General features: G+C 34.9%; 3 protein-coding genes across 8 annotated transcripts; 1 reads left to right on the forward strand and 2 right to left on the reverse strand.

Moving 5' to 3' along the window:
* The first annotated feature begins 596 nt into the window (after positions 1–596).
* LOC120218158 (protein YIF1B-A-like) lies at positions 597–4,182 on the forward strand. The gene is made up of 5 exons (XM_039215126.1): positions 597–727; positions 1,702–1,876; positions 2,684–2,782; positions 2,861–3,012; positions 3,632–4,182. Exons 2-5 carry the CDS (start codon positions 1,706–1,708, stop codon positions 3,873–3,875), a joined length of 666 nt encoding a protein of 221 aa, XP_039071057.1. The 5' UTR covers positions 597–727; positions 1,702–1,705; the 3' UTR covers positions 3,876–4,182.
* Positions 4,183–5,447: 1,265 nt separating this feature from the next.
* On the reverse strand, positions 5,448–12,973 carry LOC120218157 (clathrin interactor EPSIN 2-like). 5 transcript variants are annotated; one of them, XM_039215122.1, is made up of 14 exons: positions 12,817–12,973; positions 12,261–12,331; positions 12,004–12,055; positions 10,878–10,957; positions 10,718–10,796; positions 10,371–10,454; positions 10,120–10,265; positions 9,011–9,328; positions 8,606–8,653; positions 8,252–8,347; positions 8,019–8,176; positions 7,246–7,472; positions 6,271–7,087; positions 5,448–6,185 (listed from the first exon to the last, which is right to left on the reverse strand). In XM_039215122.1, the coding sequence occupies exons 2-14, from the start codon at positions 12,293–12,295 to the stop codon at positions 5,758–5,760; spliced, it is 2,568 nt and encodes an 855-aa protein (XP_039071053.1). In that variant the 5' UTR covers positions 12,296–12,331; positions 12,817–12,973; the 3' UTR covers positions 5,448–5,757. The 5 variants fall into 5 exon arrangements, with proteins under 5 accessions (XP_039071053.1, XP_039071054.1, XP_039071052.1 ...); XM_039215123.1 differs by having other exon boundaries at positions 7,246–7,466; positions 8,606–8,647; positions 9,005–9,328; XM_039215121.1 differs by having other exon boundaries at positions 8,606–8,647; positions 9,005–9,328.
* A 7,014-nt stretch (positions 12,974–19,987) lies between these two features.
* LOC120218160 (extensin-2-like) lies at positions 19,988–23,852 on the reverse strand. 2 transcript variants are annotated; one of them, XM_039215127.1, is made up of 4 exons: positions 23,356–23,852; positions 22,501–23,268; positions 20,128–22,282; positions 19,988–20,043 (listed from the first exon to the last, which is right to left on the reverse strand). In XM_039215127.1, the coding sequence occupies exons 1-4, from the start codon at positions 23,735–23,737 to the stop codon at positions 20,037–20,039; spliced, it is 3,312 nt and encodes a 1,103-aa protein (XP_039071058.1). In that variant the 5' UTR covers positions 23,738–23,852; the 3' UTR covers positions 19,988–20,036. The 2 variants fall into 2 exon arrangements, with proteins under 2 accessions (XP_039071058.1, XP_039071059.1); XM_039215128.1 differs by having other exon boundaries at positions 22,501–23,123; positions 23,319–23,852.
* Between the last annotated feature and the right edge of the window lie 325 nt (positions 23,853–24,177).

Genomic DNA, 24,177 nt, shown 5'->3' on the forward strand with positions numbered 1-24,177 from the left:
TCAGTAGCTTGATAATCTTTTGTGGTTCATTTGCAAATGCGATCAAATCTGATTGTATCTATATTTGTTCGAATTTTTTATTAGATTTTTTAATCTTTTTTATGATCCTTATGTGATATAAAATTACTAGTTTTCGTGTCAATGATTATAAAAAAAAATCTTAATTATATGTTTAATTTATAATTATGATAGTAAATTTTTATTATAATTCAAAATATTTTCTCTTTTTTTAATAAAACTAGCTACCTGCTAAATAAAAAACTTTTAAGATGCTTATACTTAGATCGTTATTTTTTCTTAATTACATAATACTTCAATGACACAAAACGTACAAGGTGGACGACAAGTCCTTCACAACTTTTTCCATATTTACCAAGGTGACTAAATTGTAAATATACTAAAATTTCATTGATCATTAGTGTAGTTTACCCTTCAATTAATTTTGATTTCTCCAATGACAAAACGTACAAGGTGGACGACACGTGGAATCCCTCACCGGAATCTTGTCTGAGCTCAGATCTATATCGTTACTTCTTCTCTGAGTTTTCCATATTTTCCATATTTTCGCTTATCTTCATTCTTTCTCTAAATCTTTTACCGTTACTTATTCTCTGAGCTGCCGCCCTTTCAGTTCCACGTGGAATCCCTCACCGGAATCTTGTCTGAGCTCCGATCTATATCGTCGGGATCTTCATCGAACCAAAGGTACTCTATTTTTCGATTCAAATCTCTCTGTTTGTTAACTATAATAATTTTTTTGAGCTCTCGATATATTTGCATTTTGGAAAGTGGGTAGCTAAGTTAGAATTATATAAATAAGTGGATTTTTTTGCTTGGGTTCAATGGATGTAAAGATTAGATATTATTATATGAAATTTGGGTCGTGTTGCATTTCTTTGCTTCTGTTACTTAAGGGGTAGGTCTAATTTTATCCAAAATAGAAGTAAAAATGGGGTTTTAAATGATTGAGACGACTGACTTTATGGTATGAATAAAAGTTGAATTTCTATTCAAGGTTATACACAATCTTCCAACCAGATAAAATTATCAAGTTGTAAAGAAAGGATATTTGAAACTGAAAGCCCCTTTCATTGTGAGGCACTTTTTGGGATGAACGATGTTGTCTTAGGTGGGAGAGGAGGATGAGCTAGTTATGGTTAATAAACATATGTTAAATAGCCTAGATGATTATACTTCTCTTTATAAACAATATTGATTTGTGGAGAAAAATAATATGAGATAAATGATTTATATAGTGAGAGGTCTAAATTTGCAAGAAACCAATTTTTTGTTCAAAACTTTTTGTTGCAAGATGTGGAGAAACTGAGTGAAGTAACCACTTTGTTGGTTTTAAATAGGGATTTCACCTGATGTATTCACTACTTTCTTCATTTCGTTTAAGTTAATGCCAACCTCTCTAGCTTTTACCATTTTCCCAAGTGCATTTTGGTGTTTAACAATAGCAGTGGTCAATAAGCATTGCTAATTTTTTTTGAACAGATTATGCATGTATGTGCGTACAATATGTATTCTTGTTATGATAGTTATGTCATATTATTGAATAAATGTATCAACTTTGGCTTCCATTTATGCCTAATATGGTATGACATTGTTTTTCAATTTGAAGCTCATGGCATACTATTCTTGCACCATAATGAGATATGCTTGTTGAATAAAGTTTTCTTACCTTGTGTTTGATTTAGGAATGTATAATAACTTAGGAGCCCAGCCTGGGGTGCCGATGCCACCGACAAATCCTCAGCCAACTCCATTTGGTAATGCATTTTACGGGGCTGGTTCTGGTCTTATCCGAGGTGGTCTAGGTGCATATGGGGAGAAAATTTTGGGATCAAGTTCTGAGTATGTGCAGAGCAATGTAAGTAGCACGCTGGTTCAGTTATCTTTACTCTATGCTTAAATGATGTATTATTTTTACTCCTTGTTGCATCATAGTATTATGTATTTGAATATTGTTGTTTCAGGAAATCCATCAAAGTTGTATGTGGTTTTCGATCAAATTGGATCCCAAATCATTTTCCACACAGAATTACTAATTGCTTAACTTGGTTTGAACTTTAAACCATCTGTTTGTGAAGCCTTTGACTTTTCTTAGGGGTGTATTTGATTTGTCTCTCTTCAGTTTCCGGTCAACTTTTCAGTCAAAATGTGCTTTTTAATTTGGAAATTGAAACCGAAGCAAATTTCTTAAACTTCTAAGTTCTAACATAAAGTTTATCCGTTCAATTTGATACATGTTCTTTATACTTAGAAGGGTTTTTAATTTTGTAAGTTCTTTTAATCCATTTGAACTTTAAGAAAACAACTGTTTAAATATATGCAAGAATTAAAGTAATCAAAATCAAGTTAAATTCGGTTAGCCACTTGGGATTAATTATTTAGGTTTTTCAGTAAACAACTCCCAAATGGTTTTTGTTATTACCTGAACTTAAATTGAACAAAGAATTTTGAAAGACTGAACCAAACAGATATCATGTCCGGATTGAGTTTTCTTTTAGTTTTCCTCACCTATGATGAATTCTGTGGAATCAATTGTATATGGCCTCTAAATGTTTTTAATCTGCATGGGCTAGAGTTGAAAATATTTGCTTAAATGGAAGATCTGAAATTTTGAATTTTGTTTGGGCTTATGACTTGTTACTTTTTTACATCTTGAAATGAGCAGATAAGTAGATACTTCTCTGATCCTCAATACTACTTTCAAGTGAATGATCAGTATGCGAGAAAGAAATTGAAGGTTGTTTTACTGCCATTTCTGCACAGGGTAAGCATATGCCCCCATTTGGGACATTTTCCGTTATTTTGTTCAATTTTCCTTCTCAAACTCGTGCTTTTCCTTCAGGGCCATTGGACAAGAATAACTGAGCCAGTGGGTGGCACACTTTCATATAAACCCCCTATTTTTGACATAAATGCACCAGATATATACATCCCATTTATGGCTTTTGGCACCTATGTCGTCCTTGCTGGAGTATCACTGGGCCTTCAAGGGAAGTAAGTATTTGCAACTCATTCAGTTAGCTTATTTTTAATATATGTTGCTCGGACTTTTCATTTTCTTTTAAGTATCCATATTCGATACCCCATGTGTGACACATTCAGATATGGGTACGGGAAAAATTGAAAATGTTGCATGCCTGTATATGTCATTCACATCTGTGTCAAAGTAACATAGGTTTCAATCCTTAAACCTTATTGTGGGCAGTTTTTTTCTGCTATGTTGCTATTTCTGATTAGGTTGCCTTCTAACACCTTTTTCAATTTTTCTTTTTCTTCGAATATTTAAAAAAATTGTTACCAGCAATAGAAGAAATGATTATTTTTATTCTTGCACGTCAATGTTTACACCGTTCTGTATTTTATCTTGTAATGGTAACCTGCAAAAGTCTGTCTTTTGTCCCCATTAGAGTAACATAAGCTTCAGCGTCTTGCTATTTGCATTAAGATCTGGCTTTTAGTAGTCTAGCCTTATTGACGGTGGATTACCGGTTACCCCTCTAGATTTGGTTATTGTGATATGCGATGTGCCAAACTTGATTCAAATGTAGTGCTTGGCTAGATTCCTCATCTTCTTTATCCCTAAAATGGTTTCTATTCTCTTCTTTTCCACCAGGTTTAGCCCTGAAGCACTCAACTGGCTTTTCGTTAAGGGATTGTTCGGCTGGTTTCTGCAAGTCATGCTGCTGAAAGTAATGTTACTCTCATTGGGCAGCGGTGAGGCGCCTTTACTCGACATTCTGGCATACGCCGGGTATACTTTCACAGGAATATGTTTGGCCGTTCTCGGCAGTATCATATGGAGATACTCGTACTACTTTTTGATGCCTTGTACGTGCTTGTGCATGGGAGTCTTCTAGGTGAAGACGATGAAGAGAGTGCTGTTCGCGGAGGTTAGAGGTTACGATTCTAGCAAGCATCACTATCTTTTGCTGTTTATCGCGCTGGTTCAATTCCCGCTTTTCACATGGCTGGGCAACATTAGTGTTAACTGGCTTTTCTAAAACCATTGTCTAAAATTGTGTTTATTACCCAGCAGCTTTAACTGTGATTTTAGGCAATTTTTACCATAGATAATTTATCCTGTTTTTAGATTCTTTTGTTTCTCAAATTCATAAAAACCAATGCCCATGTGCTGAGAAATCTAAAACTTGTTTGAATATTTTTACCCCAATATTTTCCTATGATGTAATCTCTCTACTTAATCAAAAAATAAAATATAAAAAACGTTATTATAATATTTGTGAAAAAAATAAATCAAAATCCAAACAGTTAGTTTTTTTAATAGTCAAATAGTTAATTTCATCACTCAATAATAGGTAACTTAAATTTCATCACTCAATTTTCTTCTCATTTTTATTTTAATTATTTAATTTTAAAAGATTTCAATTTATTTATTGAAGTTTCAATTTTCTCTTACTTTGGTCATTCTGCTACTAAATACGATGTTATGATTGAATATTTTTCTTTAAAAATTAGGAAATGGTCTCAAAAGTTTCTTATTTTTTACATAAAAAATGAGTTTCAAATTTCTTTTGAGAAATATCTTCTTCTTAATCTCAATAGTAGAAAAGGTGGAAAAAGAGAAAGCAAATTGTATAACTTTATTTCATGTTGATCAGATGGGTGGAGAAAGAGAAAGCAAATTGTATAACTTTATTTCATGTTCATCGGATGGCGGATATTGTAGATATGTAGTTTGGGATTTCATGACTTTTGGATTTATGATTCAGCTTTAAAGTGATTAAGTAAACTCTAAATTGATAGAATAATAAGAGATAATGAGACGAATTTGTTGATATCTTGAGTGGTCGGAAAAGATTCCAAAAAATTATAATTGTAGCGTTGACGTGAAATATAGATGAAATTATAAAACTTTCATTTTTTTATGGAAGAAGATAAAACAAATGATATGGATGATATATTGATTATATGTCAGTAAAAAATAGTCCACATCAATACACATGTCTATTATGTTACTCTCATATATGATTTAACACTTAAATGATAAAATAAAGATAAATTTTAATAAATTAATTAAAAAATAAAAGTATGAAACAAAACTAAAAACATTTGAGTGGAAAAAATTTATTATGTATCCTTTTGTAACATGTGATACTTCTGCTCATATAAATTGTATTTTCGAAAAATATTCATTCATAAAACTCTAGAGCATTTACGAAGAGAATGATCATCCACATCCACTCACGTCTGCCAAGAAAAGTTAAAGCTACAACTGCCCTGACTGATAAATGTGATGAGCACTGTGAAGATTTAGCTCTTGAATGAACGAAAATAAACAGAAATTGCTACTGCTCCTAATGGGCAAATAAATGATGTAAAAGCATAATGATTAATTTTATTATTTTCATAAAGAAAGGTATATATATTATGTGGAAGAATGAAAAGGCATAATAATAATAAAGCAAACGTGAGAAGGGCTGTCCACAGTACAACACAATATCACAACAGCTCAAACCAGGCATTGAACCAAAAGGACTCATTGTGGTCCAAACAGTGCAACAGCTTAAGCAAGAATGAGAAAAATAATAGAAACATAAGAATAAGAACTGGATCCCATCACAGCCCCCTGCCAAGAGAATCGTGACACTACAAAATTAGAGCTTCTACTCTGGGATACCGATGGCGATACCTAAGGTTTAGCTATATTTTGATTTCTTTTAACTCTGTTATATCACAAGCTTTGTATGTAACTTCCTTTTCTCGGACGGGAACTTGTTCTCATTGATAACTGCCGCCATATGGCTGTTGATAATATCCACCGGAACCCATCATAGGGTTATAACTTCCAGGCATTCCAGCTTGAGGTTGCATGTAGGGTCTCTGCCCCATTCCCATCTTCATGCCCATGTTGTTCATCCCCATTCCCATTGGTCGTTGATTCATTCCACCGTAGCCTCCTCCCATGCCCATGCCTCCAGCAGGTCCACCCATTCCCATACCCATGCCCATACCGGAACCTACCATAGGATTTGCTGGAGGTCTTAGAGCACTAGCACCTGAACGACCAATCCCGGAACCCGATCCCATTGCTTTACCCATGGTGATTGTAGATGTCACCGAATTCGGGGCAGGCTTTTCCATCCTCTTTTCTTTCCGATTAAGAGCATCAAAGTCCACTCCAATATCAGCCAATGGGTTGGTTTTAGCTGCATATGGAAAATAGAAAGTTAGTACATACGGAAGAGAAAAACTTCATGACATTTTTTTTACGAAGGAATGGTGAAAACTTACGCCCAGATATATTCAAATTGACCAGTCCTCTGTTCAATGTATCGGCCCAAACTGCCGACTCAAATTTATCCTTCGATGGTTGTGAAACAGGAACTATAGCAAGTGCTCCTGTTGACGAGGGAGTAACTGTCTGTGGTGCCATTGAAGGCTTTGATCCAGGTTGTGAAACTAATCCACCCATGACATCATTGTTATTTTGTGGTTGAGCAGCCATGTGTGAACTGACAGGAGCATTAGAACCAATGTGAGAGTTGAAGCTCCCATTGCTGATTTGGGCAGCAGATTCTGGGATCTGAGGGGACATAGACACAGTCTGTGGGTTAAAATCACAATACGAATTATTCAAGATTGGTTGCATGGGTTGGGCATATGGATTAGCATTTGGCTGTGCAGGTTGACCATATGGATTAGCACCAGGTTGTGGCGGTTGACTATAAGGATTAGCACTTGGCTGCATAGATTGGCCATACATGTCAACACTGGGCTGTGCAGGCCCAGAAGCTGGAAAAACATCCGCCAGTATATCACTTTCCAGATTTGGAGTTGACAATTCCTGGGGCAGAAACTGGGAGTTTGTTGATGGAGGTTGAACACTGGACACACTAGGTGCAGAGTAAGCATTGGCAGAGAATGAGTCCCCAAAGTTGAAGTTTGTGGCTGTCTCAAAATTCGCAGAAGGGGGCTGAGGAACTACTGCATTTTGATTTGTTGCAGGCTGGAAAGTAGGCATGGAAGTAGAAATTTGTTGCACCGCTGGGGCAGCATCAGTTGAAGGGACAGCTTTAAAAGGATCATCGCCAAATGGATCATCAAAACCCTGATCAAGAACAATATACCATAAATATTGATGACAACAGATTAACTAAAATATATATATTGAAGTCCACTGGAATCAAGGAAGAAGAGTAAATAAGGGAGAGATAGGAAAGAGGAAAAAATCTTTAACAAGTACCTCAATTAAATGATTTATGTTACCTGATTTCCAAAATTAGATGCCGACTGATTAGCAGCAAAGGTGGGCATAGTACCAGAGTTGGCACGGGCATCGGACTCAGTAGCATGGTTTTCAGGTGTAACTGGGACTATGGCAAATGAATCAGACAGAACATCCAGTAAGTCTATTTCAGCATTGGTCGAAGCAGAGGGAACAGCAGTAGCAGGGACAGATGCTGCAGCAGGAGCAGTAGTTGGAGCGGCTGTAATTGATGAGAAATAGATAAATTAGTCGCAGTTATAGGGGATAAATGCAACAGGGATCAACAGGAATCCAGTCTAAGTTCCTCAAAACAAGGAGTTTGTTCCATACAGTCACATGGAACTCCAACCAGTAATTTCATTTGAGTTGAGCAAATAAAATTCAAAACTGAAATAAGTAACCAAAATAGTCTTTTATGTTCTAATTTAAAACTGTCACTAGTATATAACCAACAGCAAAAGGTTTAGCTCCCCAAAAAGTAATATCCACATTTAAATGGCTAACCATTTGGCAATAAACATGTAATTCACAGATAGAAAATAAACTAAAAGCTACCACATGAAAAATAAATAAAAATAATAATAAAATGGAATGTGGAGCAACAGAGCATGTCAAACCTAATATTTGGACTCAGAAAATTAAACTTCCCAGGGTGATATGTCAAGACAAAAGAACAGCACATGAACTAAGTTTCATAATAGAAGACCGCTATGACCATCCAGGTAATACAACAGGAACACAGAAACCATCGAATTCATACAGAATTTCATACCTGAAACTGATCCGCGGGGATCAAATTCATCAAAGACCTCCACTTGATGATTTGGAGGAGAAGCTGAATTACTAAGATCAGGGGCTGCTTGGTTAGGATTATTATTGCTAGCAGGAGGAGAAGACCCAGGAGCAGCTGCTACAGAAGTTTGGCCAACCCTATCATAATTTTTTTTTTCAGTATGCACCATCAAGAAAAACACAATTCCAAGCTACATGTATGAAAAGAAATACCTTTCACTATGGGCAGGACTCTGAGTCTCATTTACTGCATCTTCATAACTAGGAGGAGCACCAACATTTTGGTCAGAATGCTTCCGCTCATGCTGCCTGCACAAAAAATACATATTTTCAGAAAATTTTAGAAAAAAGAAACCGACAATTATTGTCTAATAAAACATTGATCAACCACAATCAAAGGTTAGCCTAGTTGGTTCATGAATACAGACTTAAGAGGTGGCACCCAACAAGTCTAGATTTTAAATTTCAGCACTTGTAAGTTGTAATCTCCTCTGTTATTCCTAGGCTGCGATCTCCTTTAAGAAAACTTAACTAATACAAGTTGATACTGCATCGACACATGGTTACCTTCCATCCTGAGAGTGATCATCAGCTCTAGCACCACTGCCCCTGCAGAGAAGATGATCAAGCTAAGTCCATGTCAAGCATACCAAAAAGGTTTGAGCACCCTACTTAAATTTATAAAGGATCCCAACTATTAAATCTGGACATATTATATGGTTAAAGGACACCCAAAAGCAGATTTAGATAGAAAATTTCCATGGAAAGTTACCAAGTAAATGCACCATTTAAGAATCCTAATCTAGTGCAATAGAAACTATTAATATTTACACCTTCCACTTTGAATGTTTTTCATTATTACTTCAACAAAAAACTGAAACAAGGTTAACATAATTGAATCAACAATATTAATGTTTCCTAAAAGAACATAGCAATATAAAGGCCTCAACGTAAATAAGTGCATACCGAGAAGAAGCACCATCCTCATCAAAAGCACGGTCTCTATCAGAGCTCCTAGATCTTGTGCCATATTCATAATCATCAACACTTCTACTTCTACCTCGGTAGTCATCATCCTTGTAACCATCTCTGCCATAACGATCTCCATCACGGTTGTTTGAATCCCCATATCTTCCATACCGATCATCATCTCTATAGCCATACTCACGGTCTCTTCCATTACCATTCTGATCATCATAATCCCTGTTTCCATAACGATCATAATCATATCTGTCTCCATATCCCCCTGAACCTGGCCTATACATTCCACCTGTTGATGTATTTCGAAACCTGTACAACAAACAGGACTATATTATGGATCAACATCCTCATTACTTAATATTCTCATATCAAGAATGAAACTCCAAAGCAATATCTTCTAACAAATTGTTAATGGGAGAAGAAACGTAATCATACAGATCCCACTGATCGTGAGCAAGAAATGTAACCAGAAGTCTAGAACTTACATAAATGGAACTGAATGAAAAAGAAACTAGATTAAGCATGAACCTTCTCTATTTGAGTTCCATTTCTGTGCTAATATTCTCAAAGGTTCAAGTCAATTACTCAAGAAAGGAAGAAAAAATGGATGTCAGCTGGTGAACACATGAACAAGAAATATCCCACATTTAAAGGCAAGAATGCAAAAACACAACTGCAACTTTGGGGAGAAAAACCAATCTAATCAATCTCAATAAATTTTCCATTGACAAATTAATAATGCTTCCAACTGAAACTGATGTGTAGCATGCACGTGTCTCTCACTGCTATGTGAACAACAGATACCTCATAACACATCAAGTCTCCTACCAAAGAGAAAGGGCACCCGCATATGTGCATGCTCATGCACACATGTACTTCTCAAGTTGAAAGTAATGTAAACTCTTGAAGAGATGTACTTTCATGTTGAAAGGACTCAAAAAAATTATTGATAAGCATGATCATGTATAATTTGATGATAAAAGCAGCGCAGAACCAAAAGAACCACCGATATTTGTCAATGCTAGTGTTAAAACAATTATTTGGGAGGATGGTTGAACACAGCAACAAGATTAAAGCATAAAGGCAGCTTGCTGACTCACTTGTCCCTGTTTGCTGCAGCTTTTTCTCTTACTTCAATTATTCTTTCTTTATCATTTACTAAGGCCACAAGGCTCTGAGATTTTTTTCGGACATTGTTACCTTGGTCCCTTCCACTGGAATCAATATACTGAAAATTGGACAAGGTCTGTAACATGGAAAGAAATATTTAATCAGACCAAAATATTTAAATCCAGTAAGCTGCAGATTGCATCATCAACAGAGTCATATAGAATTAAGAAAAATAAATTACCGATATTTGGTATGCATGTTCTCTTATGTCATCTATGACACGTTCCGATCCATTAGCAACAAGGTATTCCAGAACTGTCAGAGCCTGAAGCACAACAAAACAAATACCTTAGCAGGTTGGTACATATTATTTGGGGGGAAGTTGAAGAAACATAAAACATATACAGATAAATAGAAGAGAAATGTAGTACACAAAATATGAATCAGAAGATGATGAACGTTTCAAAATTGAAGATGGAAATTTATTTAAAGGATAAATGCTAACAATTAAATGAGATTTTCATATGATCTCTTTTACATGTTGCAGAGGAAACAAGTTGATAATGAATGAAACTAATCTTTGCTGACCTTGTAGACATGACGCCAATTCTTTCCAGTGTCACTTAGACGTTTCCAAATTACTGTCATAATCATCTGATACTCATGACTGCATGAATATTTAAAAGAAAATGAATTTACCAGTAACATAAATGGAATGAAAATCATACATAACTTATCTCAAGCTTACTAGTTTCTTGTAGCCATTGCAATATCTGCAAGAAGTGATCCATGAGGACCCCAGGGCTCATTACTGGTGGCATCAAGAACCTGAAAGACAAAAAGGAAAAGAATTCTATTTCATATGGATAAATTAAATATCAACAGTACTAGTTGTCGTTCGAGCATACTGTATCTATTGTTAAATACTTCTATGGAAAATCCCCTCCTTACATAAAGGAGAACAAAAATAAGTATGAAGAAAGTAGTTTAGATCCAATATACTATATCAAGATCCAGCTCAACCAGCATCTTAAGCACTTAACCAAACTTAATAAGATATTCATATGAAAAATAGATAACAAATGTAAGATTCAGTTGATTTAGTAACTTTTGATTAAGTGCTCTGAAACATTGAAACAAACATCCACACTAGCCTGTGACAGGCAAACACAGGATGTCAAGAACAGAGATCAGTGAAACTCCTCTCCCAACTCGAATTAACCACTTGTCCACTCTGACCCCATTCCTTATAGTGCTTGGTTAAAAAGTGTCATATGTAGCCTTTGACCGGTAGGAAACTACCCCTCATAAATTAAATATAGATCAGGCTACAAATCCAAAAACTTAATTAATTTTAAAATTAGTTCATGTGCCTATATGCTCCAACTCTTCATTTTTCATGAAGTACTGGTGTGCAGCACCTATGTCTAACGCATATGCGATTATAGGTATGGTGATATGACCTTCCAAGGACCCTCCAAATACATGGAAAAACCAAGAAAAATTGAACACACCGATGTTCGACATATACCAATACCGTATATAACAATCACAATTCACAACCAAGCCCAAGTATATAATCTAACTTAGTTCACTCCAGTTTCTTTCATCCCTTTACTAGAACATGAAAACTTATAAAATCACAATAGCAGTTTAATAATAATGCTAAAAGGCCCCAACCTTTTAGTACCTAAATTGGGGGTCAGAGTTAGAATCACATTCATGGTTTAATATTTTTCATATGATATCAATCAAAACAATATCTAGATAGTTTATTATATCCCCTTGCCTACCAATCAGGAATTCTTACAATTATACAACAGTCAGCTTTTAAGTACGCAAATAAACAATGAACTTTCTAGAGTATTTCTTACCTTCTGCTCTATTCCAGGAACTTTAAGAACGTTCTTGTTTACCTCTCTCTTACTGCAAGAACATAGAACAAAAAATCATTTAGCCACTAGTTACAGCAAATACCAATAAACAGGAACACAAGAAATTGACTAAATTTGCAATAATCATTATTCGTTGATAATTTTACTACCAAATCATGTCTTTAAACTATAAAATATTTGAAACAAATTCAACTACGTTATCATATAAGGGAATTAGTATCTAGCAATAAACTTACAGTTCTCTAACAGTTTGACCGATTGCCTTCTTCATCCTTGCCCGAGTTCAAAATGAAGCAGCCCCGTCACACTAAAGAAGGCAAAAAAAGGGAAGCTTAGATCCTGAATCATTTCCAGGAATACAAAAGCAATATAGTTAAATACATCTGAACATGCAAGTTCAATCATTATAACGAAAAAGTCAAAGAACTCAAAAGCGAATAATTGAAGATCGATTACATGCGATATATTGACATTTGTCATAGATATCTCGTTTTTTTATTGATATTTCTGAAAGATCCCTGGATCTTAAAATCTTATAAGTAAGAATCTTTATAGGTAAAAACAACTCATAAATAAATGCGAATATGAACTTTTTTGAACAATTACGAATTCAAAATACAAAAATCAATCAATATGAGGCGAAATTCAGCTGAATTTAGATACATGAAATTAGATCTACAAAATGAAAAATCTAAACGAAACTACAAATTAAAAAAAAAACTGAATCAGATCTGAATGAGAGTGAAAGAGAGAACGAAAAAAAAACAAAGAGAAGAGAAACGAAATCTTAACCTGACTGAATCGAGATTGAAAATTGCAGATCCGACGGAAAAGAATTTCAAAGAAATCGATCGTCGCTGTTAGAGTGAGGAAAAACAATTGAAGAGAAAAAGAAAATGGGAATTTTCAGAGGAAAAACATGAGACGAATTCATTATTCACATTAGCAGTTGAGAAATGAAAAAAAATAGTTATTACAAAATTTCAAAACTACCACTTGTCTTCGCATTATTGATTCGAATTAAGAAAATATAATTAGATTTAAAACATATAAGTTAAGAGTTAATTGCAACATACATTCTCATATGACCTTCTTTCTAAACTAATTCCTAAACTTTTAAATATTCTAAATTCATACCCAAATTATGATCCTTATTCTATAGTAATCTCCAAACTTTTGAATGTTCAAATTTAATCCCCAACTTTTTAAATGATCTTGGGGACATTGTTGGAACATTCAAAAATTTGGGGATCATTATAGAATGAGGTTCATAGTTTAAGAATGAATTCAAAATATTCAAAATTTTATGGATCAATTTCGAATGAGAACTATAATTTAGAGATAAAATTAAAATATTTAAAAATTTAACGACCAATTTAAAATAAGATTCATCATTTGAAGATGTGTAGTATAATTATTTTGTTAAATTAATTATAAAGTAATTTTTCTCATATCAACTTCTTCTATTTATCTTTTTATTAAGTATAATAAAAATATTATAAAAAAATTATAACAGTATTAAATAGAGATATACGTAAGTAAAAGTTATTTGATTTAATAAATTTTAACTTATAAAATAAGTCGAATTTGAATAATATTTTTTTTCTTATAATTTACATAACTCAGTTTTGTTTTAAATGATTAAACTACATTAATATTTGGTAATCACTCAATACTTAGTGGATTTATATTCAGGGAAATCCATTTTTTTTATTGAAACTACTGTTGTGAAATATGTAGGCATGCTAATGTAACTTTTAAAGGTGCACCGATTGAAATAAAAGTATTCTTTAATTATAGTGACTCTAATGAAAATTTTATCAAAGTTGGTGATTAAAATACAAATATCTTAAAAGTTATCCTTTAAAAAAGAATCTCAGAATGCAAAGTTTTTCTCAGCGTTTTTCTTCAAAAATTATCGATGATCGGTATATTTATCGATCTAACATCGGTCAGATTATATTTCTCGATCTAACACCCTTAGCAGTAAAGCGCGTCCCCTGCACCGTACTATATGTTGATTTGGAGTCACGTGGGGTATAGTGCGCCCCCTGCACCGCGCTATATGATGACATTAGATACACGTGGGTTAAGCGCGGCCCCTAATCCACGCTATACGGCACATAGGGGTATAACGCGGATCAAAGGGCGCGCTATATCCCTGAGATTTCATTTCATTGCTTGTTTTGTTATTAAAAACCCATCTAATAATTTCCCGTAAAAATAAATAATCTCGTACCAGTTTATTTTCTTTTTCTTGGTATTTATCATATTTTACAGATTAAAAAACTGTAAATGCAATTAATTATTTAACAAAAGTAATAAATTAGGAGTTTTTACCCAAAAATCACTCAAAACAATGAAATATTATCTGTTAGACGCTCTTTATCCAAATATTATTGTTCTAGTACCCTTTCTAACAAAGCGCAGATCATGAAGCGCGCCTTCGCGGGGTTCCGTCTGAGAAGGCGATAATTTATTATTTTATTATATTAATTTTTATTACTTTTTGCAATTATAAAATGGTAGGTGGGTTACTGTGTTTATATGAGAAACATATATCGAGTTATTTTTTCGATAAGGTAATAATTTTAAATTCTGTTATTTTATTTATTATGAATGTTTTATTTAGTTATTTTTTAGTATTAGTTTATATTTTAATTTGTATACAATTTATTTAATTAGGAGAATGATTGTATATTAAATTCATTTATTCATAACGTTAAGTTAAAGATACTAATCGTGTCTGGACATATTTAGCCTTGACTAGATACGGTGACATAGTGAAATATGAAGGGCATTGTAACATTGAACACAACCTTATTTCTGCACTGATTGACATATTAAAATATATTGTATACAAATTAAAATATAAACTAATACTAAAAAATAACTAAATAAAACATTCATAATAAATAAAATAACAGAATTTAAAATTATTACCTTATCGAAAAAATAACTCGATATATGATTCTCATATAAACGCAGTAACTCAGCTGCCATTTTATAATTGCAAAAAGTAATAAAAATTAATATAATAAAATAAAATAAAATAATAAATTATCGCCTTCTTAGACGAAACCCCGCGAAGGCGCGCTTCATGATCTGCGCTTTGTTAGAAAGAGTACTAGAACAATAATATTTGGATAAAGAGTGTCTAACAGATAATATTTCGTTGTTTTGAGTGATTTTTGGGTAAAAACTCCTAATTTGTTACTTTTGTTAAATAATTAATTGCATTTACAGTTTTTTAATCTGTAAAATCTGATAAATACCAAGAAAAAGAAAACAAACTGGTCCGAGATTATTTATTTTTACGGGCAAATTATTATATGGTTTTTTAATAACAAAACAAGCAATGAAATGAAATCCCAGGGGTATAGCGTGCCCCTTGATCCGCGCTATATTCCTAGCGCGATCAGGGGCCATGCTTTACCCACGTGTATCCAATGTCATCATATAGCGCGGTGCAGAGGACGCACAATACCCCACGTGGCGCCAAATCAGCATATAACGCGGTACAGGAGACGCGCTTTACTGCTAAGGGTGTTAGATCGAAAAATATAATCTGATCTATATTACCGGTAATTTTTCGGGAAAAAATCCTTTTTCCTCCCTATCTTGAGTTGTAATAATAGTAGGCCAGATGCTTTGGAGGAATATATAGCCTTTGTTCTCCCACCTTGCTTTTATTACTATTTTATTTTTACTATGATTGTAATAAAATTATTTATTTAGGGTGATACGTAAGATGACAATTCAAGAAAAAAAAATGTATTTTTTTTCATCTGTACATTTTTCGAATTGTTATCTTATTTCCTTATATTTATTATATTAATGGATTATTTTTAAAATTATGTCTTGTTATTTTTTATATCATTCAAACGTAATTAAATATTTCTAATCGAATAAGGTATTAGATCCTCTAAATAAAGTTAGTAGTTCAAATTCTAACATATACAAATGAAATAAACTTAATTGAATCGTTCTCGGAATAGATTTCTAGAGAACTCAATGTGTAAAAAGTGATCAATAAATCAGATATATGTAAATATAAAATCTATATAAGACTTAGTAATTATGGACCAAACCTAACAAGTTAAGTATCGAATTGCGAACAAGTTTGACCATTATGTCATTATTGTTTTTAATTATAACATATTAATTATCTACAGCGCGTACCAAAAAATATGTAGACATTTGCTACTTTATTAGAATGAGGCTTTTAAAATATATTATATTAAAGTTAAATTGTAAAATATCAAAATTTAAGAGGATTGATATAAATAAAAAAAATTGTTCGTTAAACACCATAAATTTGATGATTTTTTTGAAAAGAATTTATTACAATTGAATTGTTGAGATAATAATGCAGAAAATTAGAAGTTTTTTGTTAAATTTTGTCAAGAAAAAATATTTTTTCCAAATTAACTTAATTTTTTTATAAAATATGATACCCCTAAATTTTGGAGCCCTGACACTTACCAATGGACGGGCATGATTATCTATAAAGTTAGAAATACTACATATAAATAATTTAACTATAATCAACTATTGCAATATTCAATCATACTGATAAATGCAATATATTAATATTTGAACCAAAAAAATATAAATAAATCTTGTACATCATAGACTTAAATCATAGTAATTTTCGGAAAAAATGCTTCATTTTTAGGTACAAAAGCATTGGTTTGGACTCAAAATTCTCCACTTCTTTTCTCTAGGATCTCATCACTAGCTAATTTAAATCTAAAAGGATAATGGAGCATTTTAGTTTGATAACTATGATAATTAAACATTAACTAGTCATAGGTGTTTTATTTTTTTTTTATTTTTTGACAGAGAACAATATTATAATTGTATCCTCAAAATATCAATTAGTTTTCTTCGTTAGTCTAATCATTAGTTTGGACGTTAAATACTCATTAACTTAATACACCATTTGACAACTTATATATGCCTTGCTTAGAAAAGGAAGAAATAGCATTCTGAGTTTTTATTGGCGTAGTCTATTTTCAATGCCTTGTGTTCAAGTTGATCGAAAATATGGTGTACAAACTACCTTAGAATTTTGATATTACTTTGGAGAGAGAGTACCCTTAGCTTAGATAGATTTCTTCTTAATAATAAGATTGATTATATGACATTATATGTTCATAATATTTCTTAGTCATTAACAATGTACACACACCTTACAGATATAGGTGCTTGAACACACATATATATATAATGAGCTAAAATATTGATACCTATCAATGAGTTCGGCTTAGATAGAATTCTATTGAATATATATATATATACGTCTAACTTAGGTTTGATTGGTTCAAATATTTTACGTCATCTATGTCATGTAGGTTTCTAACCTCGATTGCGATACGTCTGCATGCAAAAGAAAGCCTTTTTTGTTTTGTACATTTAGTAACTAATAAATTGGTTCTATCTTATAAACTATTTCCAAATTCCATACTCTTTCCAAGTGAGGTGAAAGTATTTTAAGATACAAAATTTTTCCTCAACAATATTTGTATGTACCTTATTTATGTCTTATAAACATCAAATTTTCATTTATCACTCTACAAGTTTAAGCATATTATAAACCGTTTTAAAGGTATAATGGAATATAACATAAAATCATAATTTTATTGTTCAGACTTTCACTTCTATCAATAAATAATGTCTCAAAGTTCTAAATCTATTATTTTCTAACATATAATATTTTATTCGTAGTAATCGACCAATAAATCATATACATTGTATATCTAAGCTCTTCCACTTGCATCCAAAGAACCATAGATTGCTTGGAAAAGAGTAATGTAGTGGTAACTATTATTTCACCACCACTTTGCTAAGGGTGGCCACTAAGCTGGATACGGACTTTACTTGATGAGTTAGCCGTTAAGGCTGTGGAAAAACCAGTAATCTGATGTTATAATACCAGCGTCGTAGACATGATTGATCCTGTGTTTCATGCAAGATCGAAAAATGTAGAACTTCACGTATATGCATTACGTGAGAGAGAAAGTAGCAGAGAATAAGCTACAAGTGAACATATTCCAGCAAAAGAACAAGTTGCAGACATCTTGACAATCATCAAGTCACTTAAGAAAGAAACTTGGCATTGTAAACAATCATTATTAACATTTACGGCACCAGTAACATGAACCAAAACATCTCCACGATCGCATTTTAAATTCGTAGCGTCTCTATCATGCTTATTGTTTGATGGTAAAGTCTAAGGTTGTGACTATCCAAACCGATTTATTCCTTTTAATTTGGACCAAAAATCATAGTAGATTTAAAAAAAAAAACTATAAAAGTTATTAAGTTAAAGAAGAGTGATAAAAAAAAAAAAAAAGATGAATAGTCGAGAATGTTCAATCTCTTTCTGGTCTTTTATGAAGACTTAGAATTATCATAGGTATCCCTAAGTTGATACCATTTGACAATAAATTTAACGTTGACAGATCTCTTGAGTCTGTCAATAATCTTATCAAGAGTTTATGGTTGGATGGAGGATATAAGATCTCAGAGACTTCGTCTTGCAGAAGAGTTCCTCCAAAAACTTTGATAAACGGAAGAATTGTTGTTCGCAGAGGAGTATATGTAGAGGTATAATATTTAAAAAAATTAAATAAAATTTGATTAATTTAATTTTTTATTTAACTTGATCAAATATTTTCTCAATTATATTTCTTTCGTAATCTACTTTTAAAACATAATTTCTGGAGAAAAAAATATAGATCTAGAAAGCTTGAATTCGTTGAATTGAAACGATGAATTTTAATAAAAATTATTATTCAAAAGAATTTGTTGTTGTTTTAATAATAAGACTAATTTTAATAAAATTTTCAGAAATTTCGTCTTGCTGAAATAATAAATTCTTTTAAATAATAATTTTTATTGAAATTTATTGTGCTGAAAAAACAAACTCATTCTTTATTGTGATAATCGCTCTAAATGAAGAAAAAAAATCCCTGACATTTATATTTTCTGAATTTTTTCGATCTCTCATAAATTATTTGAGAAAAAAACCTAAAGAGATGCTGCCAAATAGGGAAAAGGGAATAAATTTTGCATGTGGGTGAGGGCTGCCTCTTGAATTAATTCATCTTTTTTATCTCTTCAACTTTTGACTTGTCAATTAGCTTAATTCCATCAAATTATTGACAAGTGATGATGATCATAATTATGATAATGACTTGGCAACTATCTCCTTCACCTATTTCACTTTTTCCATTTCGTTTATATTTAATTACTTACTCAAATAAGTTGTTTAGTAATTTTTCCTACAAATAAATGAAAATATTAAAAATAGAAGCTTATTTTAGAAGGTGCATTGCACCAACCCCTCAGCTAAACTTACTTATATTCATTACTTAATGCAAGTTCATTCTAGATTGCTTATGGGTTTTGTTGATATATGTTTCCCCATTATAATTATATTTTTTATTACTTCATATTATATTTATTAATTTCATTTTAAGCTACTAATATCCCGAATTCCGCTTCTTTTTTTTTAGAAAAAATTACTCGATTTGATTTATTGTTTGTTAAAAAACATTTTTGTCATATTAAATGCGACGTCGTTTATGATTGCATCGATTTGGTACGAACAGCTAACTGATTAGAGAAAAAAGCTGTTGTTCGAAAGCATTAGCATTGGGACATAAATATATTCCTTCATTGGTATCACTCATAGTGCACGTAGAAACAACAAGTTATCTATTAAATACCAAATGCATTCCCACAACAAATAGGAAAGCTCAATCCATATGCACAAATAAATTAAACCAAAAACAAATAATTAAAATTCACTCACTTTCTTCTTATGCCAACTAGAATAAATTAAGAGCATGGCTGCCAAAGAAGTAGTTGTCTTTAGGCCTGAATTATCAAAATTGTATCTCTCAAATGCAGTGCTTAGACCCTTATTCCACGGACTTGAAAAGTAACTGTTTTGATGTCCAAATCTCCACTTCTTGGCAACTTCCTTTATTCTTTTGGTGTAACTAGAACCTGAATTTTCAATGTTGGAAATGATTTAGAATATGAAATGATAACTTTATGATTTACTACTAGTTGAATTAAAAGGTTACTTACATGAACATTGTGTGGTTGATCTTTTCGGATCTAGTAGGGAATTGGAGGTGGGGAGAAGCATAAATGTAGACCGGAGGTGGAGGTGATTTCACTGGTGGGGGAGGTGATTGATAGTAGTATGGAGGAGGTGGTGAGGGAGATGGAGGAGGAGGGGACTTGTAGTAGTATGGCGGCGGTGGAGAGTGGACTGGTGGTGGTGGAGATTTGTAGTAGTAGGGAGGAGGAGGGGATGGTGATGGTGGAGGAGGAGATTTGTAGTGGTATGTAGGTGCTGGAGCCTCTACTGGAGGTGGGGGTGATTTGTAGTAGTATGGTGGTGGTCGAGAATGAATTGGAGGAGGGGGTGATTTGTAATAGTAAGGCGGGGGTGGTGAGGGAGACGGTGGTGGTGGGGATTTGTAATAGTATGGTGGTGGTGGAGAGTGAACTGGTGGTGGTGGGGATTTGTAGTAGTATGGTGGAGGAGGGGATTTGTAGTAGTATAGGGGTGGTGGCGATGGAGATGGAGGTGGTGGGGATTTGTAGTAGTATGGGGGTGGTGGTGATGGAGATGGAGGTGGTGGGGATTTGTAGTAGTATGGTGGTGGGGGAGAGTAAACTGGTGGTGGTGGGGATTTGTAGTTGTATGGTGGAGGAGGAGATGGCGACGGTGGAGGAGGGGACTTGTAGTAGTATGGCGGTGGTGGATTGTGAACTGGTGGTGGTGGAGATTTGTAGTAGTATGGGGGTGGAGGAGATGGCGACGGTGGAGGAGGGGACTTGTAGTAGTAAGGTGGTGGTGAAGAGTGTACTGGCGGTGGTGGGGATTTGTAGTAGTATGGTGGAGGAGGAGATGGCGATGGTGGTGGGGGTGATTTGTAATAGTAAGGTGGTAGAGGGGAGTGGACTGGTGGTGGTGGAGACTTGTAATAGTAGGGTGGTGGTGGAGAGTGAACTGGTGGAGGAGGTGATTTGTAATAGTATGGGGGTTTCTCTTCGTGTTTTGGTGGTGGTGGTGGTGGGGACTTATAGTAGTATGGTGGAGGAGGAGATGGTGATGGCGGTGGGGGTGGGGGTGATTTGTAATAGTATGGCGGTGGAGGAGAGTGGACTGGTGGTGGAGGAGACTTGTAATAATATGGGGGTTGCTCTACATGTTTTGGTGGCGGCGGAGACTTGTAGTAGTATGGTGAAGGTGGTGGTGGAGATTTGTAGTAATATGGTGGTGGTGGAGAGTAGACTGGTGGTGGTGGAGACTTATAGTAGTATGGTGGAGGTGGTGACTTGTAAACATAGGTGGGGGATGGTGGTGGTGGAGACTTGTAGTAATATGGTGGTTGTTCTACGTGTTTTGGTGGTGGTGGTGGGGACTTGTAGTAGTATGGTGGAGGAGGAGATGGTGATGGTGGTGGAGGAGATTTGTAGTAGTACGGGGGATTCACTATATGTTTGGGTGGTGGTGGAGATTTGTAATAATATGGGGGTGGAGGTGGTGACTTGTAGACATAAGTAGGAGTAGGCGGTGGAGGTGACTTATAGACATAAGTAGGCGATGGAGGAGGAGGTGACTTGTAGTAGTATGGAGGATTCTCAACGTGTTTAGGTGGTGGTGGAGACTTGTAATAGTATTTTGGAGGAGGTGGTGACTTGTAGACATAAGTAGGAGTTGGTGGCGGTGGTGACTTGTAGACATAAGTAGGCGACGGTGGAGGAGGTGATTTGTAGACATAAGTGTGAGCTGGTGGGGGTGGTGATTTGTATACGTAAGCCGGTGACGGTGGCGGTGGAGATTTGTAGTAATACGGTGGTGGCTTATAAGGATGAGACGGTGGTGGTGGAGAAGTGTAGTAGTAAGGAGTGGGAGGCTTAGGCTTCTCACATTCCTTGTATGGTTTCTTTGGAGCATAAGCAAATGGCTTAGCCTTGAGCACAACCTCGTACTTGTCCTTTGACTTGACCTTGAGCTTGGCACCCTTGTTGCCCAAGTGTAGGCTGGTGGCTATGTTGCATGGTGAACCCTTGGGTGGGGCATGGAGCTTGGCCGTGCAAGCCTCGACTCCATATTTTTCAAAATCGAACCCACCAACTTGGACGCTGAATTTACCATTGTTTCTGGTCTTGTCATAAACCGTGATCTCCTTTTCTCCAGCTTTGCAAGTCACTTCCACGATAGCACCTGCTCCATGTGCAATAATTGAAAATTACTCTCTTTTGCTAAAAAAAATCAACCGAAACATGTTTTTTATTTGTAGTCATCAACAACTCTAATAACTAATTTTGTCTTTCTATGAAATTAATTTAGTTATATTTTTTATAAAACAGATTTTCTATAACCTTTAATTGTAAAATAAATTAATTAATAATGTAAAAAATTAGAGTTTGAATTGTTTGTACCTTTGAGGTGTTTCTTGTCGTGTGACTTCACTGGGTAGCTCCAGTCATAGCATCTGTAGCAGTAAACTTTTCCGACCACCTTGACTACGAGAGGATGGGGGTGGGGGTGGGGGTAATAAGGAGTTGGTGGTGGTGGAGAATGGTAGTAGTAAGGAGGGGACTTTGCTGGTGGTGGTGGAGATTTGTAGTAGTATGGAGGTGAGACATAATGAGGAGGAGGAGGTGGAGATTTATAGTAGTAAGGTGGTGGAGGAGACGGTGAAGGTGGTGGTGGAGACTTGTAGTAGTATGGGGGCTGCTCCTCATGTTTCGGTGGAGGTGGTGGAGACTGGTAGTAGTATGGAAGAGGTGGGGATGGAGATGGAGGTGGTGGAGACTTGTAATAGTAAGGAGGTGGTGGGGATGGGGAAGGTGGTGGTGGAGATTTATAGTAGTATGGAGGTGGTGGTGATGGAGAGGGAGGTGGAGGAGACTTGTAGTAGTATGGAGGAGGTGGTGATGGGGATGGAGGTGGAGGTGGAGGAGACTTGTAGTAGTATGGTGGTGGAGGAGATGGTGAAGGTGGTGGTGGGGATTTGTAGTAATAAGGAGGTGGTGGGGATGGTGAAGGTGGTGGTGGAGACTTATAGTAGTATGGGGGCTGCTCCTCATGTTTTGGTGGTGGTGGTGGAGACTTGTAGACGTACGGAGGAGGTGGTGACGGAGATGGAGGTGGTGGAGACTTGTAGTAGTAAGGGGGTTGCTCCTCGTGCTTTGGTGGTGGTGGAGACTTGTAGTAGTAAGGGGGTTGCTCCTCGTGCTTTGGTGGTGGTGGAGACTTGTAGACATACGGAGGGGGTGGTGACGGAGATGGAGGTGGTGGAGACTTGTAGTAGTAGGGAGGTGGGGGTGATGGTGAAGGAGGTGGTGGAGACTTGTACTCGTAAGGAGGTGGTGGAGGAGATTTGTACTCATAAGGTGGAGGAGAAGGTGAAGGTGGTGGGGGAGAATTATAAATGTACGGCTTCTCTTCATGCTTTGGTGGTGGTGGAGGAGAAGGTGATGGTGGTGGTGGTGATTTATATACATACGGAGGCGGTGGTGGTGACTTGTACTCATAAGGTGGTGGAGGTGAAGAGTAGATATAAGCATCAGCAGACACTGAACCTACATTGCTTGCAACAACAACAACGGCCATAGCCACTAGTATTTGGGGCCAAAACCTGCCCCCCGTCGGGTTTCCCCGCCGTACCATCATCGATAACAACCAAAGAACACCACCGTCAGCCAATGTGCCAAGATTTTCTCGGAGTTCCCTGTTTTGGAAGAAAAGAAAGAGGGGGGAGAAGGAGTTTTGTTTTGGTTGGTGTCTATTGAGTTCAGAAGCTTGCATGAAATGAAGAGTATATATAATACAAAAACAGTCGTTTATGGAGTGCTGTGCCACATGGTACAATTTCGATTGATTTTAATTAAATTCATGTAAGAAAAGAAGTTTCTTAGAACTTGAAAAATTGGATCCTAAAATAATATATTTTTATCATAAATTTTATATATTTAATTTATTAATTGATTTATCTAAATTAAATACAATCGAAAATTATTGTAAAACATATTTCTAACTTTATTTTCTGTTTTTAGAATATATATCACGAGTCAAATATTTCACTTTGTTTAAAAAATTTAACATCCCATTTT

Source organism: Hibiscus syriacus, unplaced genomic scaffold (assembly GCF_006381635.1).
Source record: "Hibiscus syriacus cultivar Baekdansim isolate YM2019G1 unplaced genomic scaffold, ASM638163v2 tig00110195_pilon, whole genome shotgun sequence".
NCBI classification, from domain to species: Eukaryota; Viridiplantae; Streptophyta; class Magnoliopsida; order Malvales; family Malvaceae; genus Hibiscus; species Hibiscus syriacus.